Here is a 2148-nt window from a genome sequence, read left to right on the forward strand (position 1 = left end):
ATAATGCAAGACCAAGACATAATATTTAGCTTGGTTGTCCTGTGGAGGCTCAAAGCACTTGGTATTATTTTTCGCATCTTTGTAAGATTTGGACATTAAAAATGGAGAACTAGTCAAAATCACAAAAATCCAAATACCAACACACACAAACCTGGCTTTTTTCTGTGTAACCAAATTAATATTTTGGACTGGGAAAACAATTGCAATGCACCGGAAAAAGCTCATGGCTGTCATAAAGAAGATGCTACAATAGAGGTTGACATACAAGGCATAGGTGCTGAGGCGACACAAAAAGTCACCAAAGAGCCAAATGCCTTTGTGAACATAATAGACCACACGGAGAGGTAGTGTGCACACACACAGTAGATCAGCTACTGCTAAATTAATCATGTATACTTGGTAGGCTGACTTCTCATGGTATGTTTTTATGAGGATATAGAGCACAAAGCCATTGCCAAAGAAGCCCACAATGGAGATCATAGAGTACAAGGTGGAATACACTTGATTTCGGAAATCATCAATAGTGTCATTGCATGCATTACTACTGGAAGAAGATACTGTCAGATTTCCAACTCCATCCATGTTTCTCTAGGAGAGTCTTCTTGGTGCCTGCAATGTATATAAAAGATCTTGTCAATTTTTGCTCTTCCATAAATTATAGGACGTACTAATGTTTCATTTTATAGTGTTGCTATGTATATATTTTTTGAAAACAGCAGGAAGCAAGAGTGGTGGGTGAATAAAAAGATATTCTTCTGGACTTTGCCCCCAGGAGAAGGGTTTGGATCTTATGCTGCTAAGTCACTTCAGTCGTGTCTGACTCTGTGCGACCCCATAGACGGCAGCCCACCAGGCTCTCCTGTCCCTGGGATTCTCCAGGCAATAACACTGGAGTGGGTTGCCATTTCCTTCTCCAATGCATGAAAGTGAAAAGTGAAAGTGAAGTCGCTCAGTCATGTCCGACTCTTAGCGACCCCATGGACTGCAGCCTTCCAGGCTCCTCCATCCATGGGATTTTCCAGGCAAGAGTACGGGCACCCAGAAATCTCCTTTCCCCCATTTCCTATCCATGTTTGCCTGATGAACTTCTTAATCTTTAAGACCTAGCTAAAAGAGCTATGCCTTATTTTAAGCCTTATTACTCCAGTGCTATCCTATAAATCTTCCTTTTAAAAGGGTTTGTTTTTTAGAGAAAAGTTTTAAAGACAGTAGTTTCATAAGTATGAGTATCTATCTTCTATCTATCTATCATCTCTTTCTTTATTAGAAGAGCTCTAGATTCTTTCTGAGAATAAAATCTGGATGAAAATGCTTAGTTTCCCCACAAAGAAGTCTTCCTAAGTAACAGCTTCTGGGTGATGCTTGTACCTAAGGAAAATAATTAAATTTGTTATCAGTGGAACTCACTCCTTGGGGGAGAATCTTAGTCTAGAACATGGTGGACTCTATTTAGAACCACAGAACACCAAGGCTGGGGAAACTTTATAAGCTATCTAGTTATTTTAATGAGGAAAAAAGGTGAAATACATTTCCAAAATCCGCACCTAAGTTAAGGCTCTGAGGAGAACTGCAGCATATACTTCCCTGGTGGCTCAGACGGTAAAGCGTCTGCCTATGATGCAGGAGACCCGGTTTGATTCCTGGGTGGGGAAGATCCCCTGGAGAAGGAAATGGCAACCTACTCCAGTACACTCACCTGGAAAATCCCATGGATGGAGGAGCTTGGTGGGCTACAGTCCATGGGGCGGCAAAGAGTCAGACACGACTGAGCGACTTCCCTTTCCCTTTCTGGGTGAGGAAATTGTTGTACTCGCTCATCCTTGTTCTCTTCTCAGAATCACATTCAAAGTCGTACTGTTCAACAACACATGGTCATTTCTCTTATAGCAAGAGATTGTTGCTTGGTCTGGCCTAGTTCAGCTTTATCAGGGCAATAAATAAGCTCTAATCAGAAAGATATAGGGATGAGACAGTGCAGAAGTAGTGATTTCCTATGTTCCTCCATAGTCTTCTCTTTTATTCTTTAAGGAGATGGGAACAACTCATCAATTTATAATATGGTAGATAATCTTTGGTTGAAATATGATTTGTTGGCCTGTTACACAGCTCTTTCTCTCTGGTAAGAGAAGGGTTAGGGTTTGTAAAGTG

The 2148-nt window shown here is 41.0% G+C and overlaps 1 protein-coding gene across 2 annotated transcripts in view; it reads right to left on the reverse strand.

The window, feature by feature from the left end:
- The window catches only part of CYSLTR1 (cysteinyl leukotriene receptor 1), a 10842-nt gene that overhangs the window by 1657 nt on the left and 7037 nt on the right, over window positions 1-2148 (reverse strand). Inside the window, exons 1-2 of one of the 2 annotated variants that reach the window (XM_010856647.1) lie at window positions 1697-1718; window positions 7-609 (exon numbers count right to left, since the gene is read on the reverse strand). In XM_010856647.1, the coding sequence (XP_010854949.1) occupies window positions 7-582 (576 nt within the window). In that variant the 5' untranslated portion in view covers window positions 583-609; window positions 1697-1718. Of the gene's footprint in view, window positions 1-6; window positions 610-1696; window positions 1719-2148 lie in introns of those variants that run through there. The other variant, XM_010856643.1, reaches the window with a different exon arrangement.

This window comes from Bison bison, unplaced genomic scaffold, assembly GCF_000754665.1.
Source record: "Bison bison bison isolate TAMUID 2011002044 unplaced genomic scaffold, Bison_UMD1.0 scf7180017854378, whole genome shotgun sequence".
Taxonomy (NCBI): Eukaryota; Metazoa; Chordata; class Mammalia; order Artiodactyla; family Bovidae; genus Bison; species Bison bison.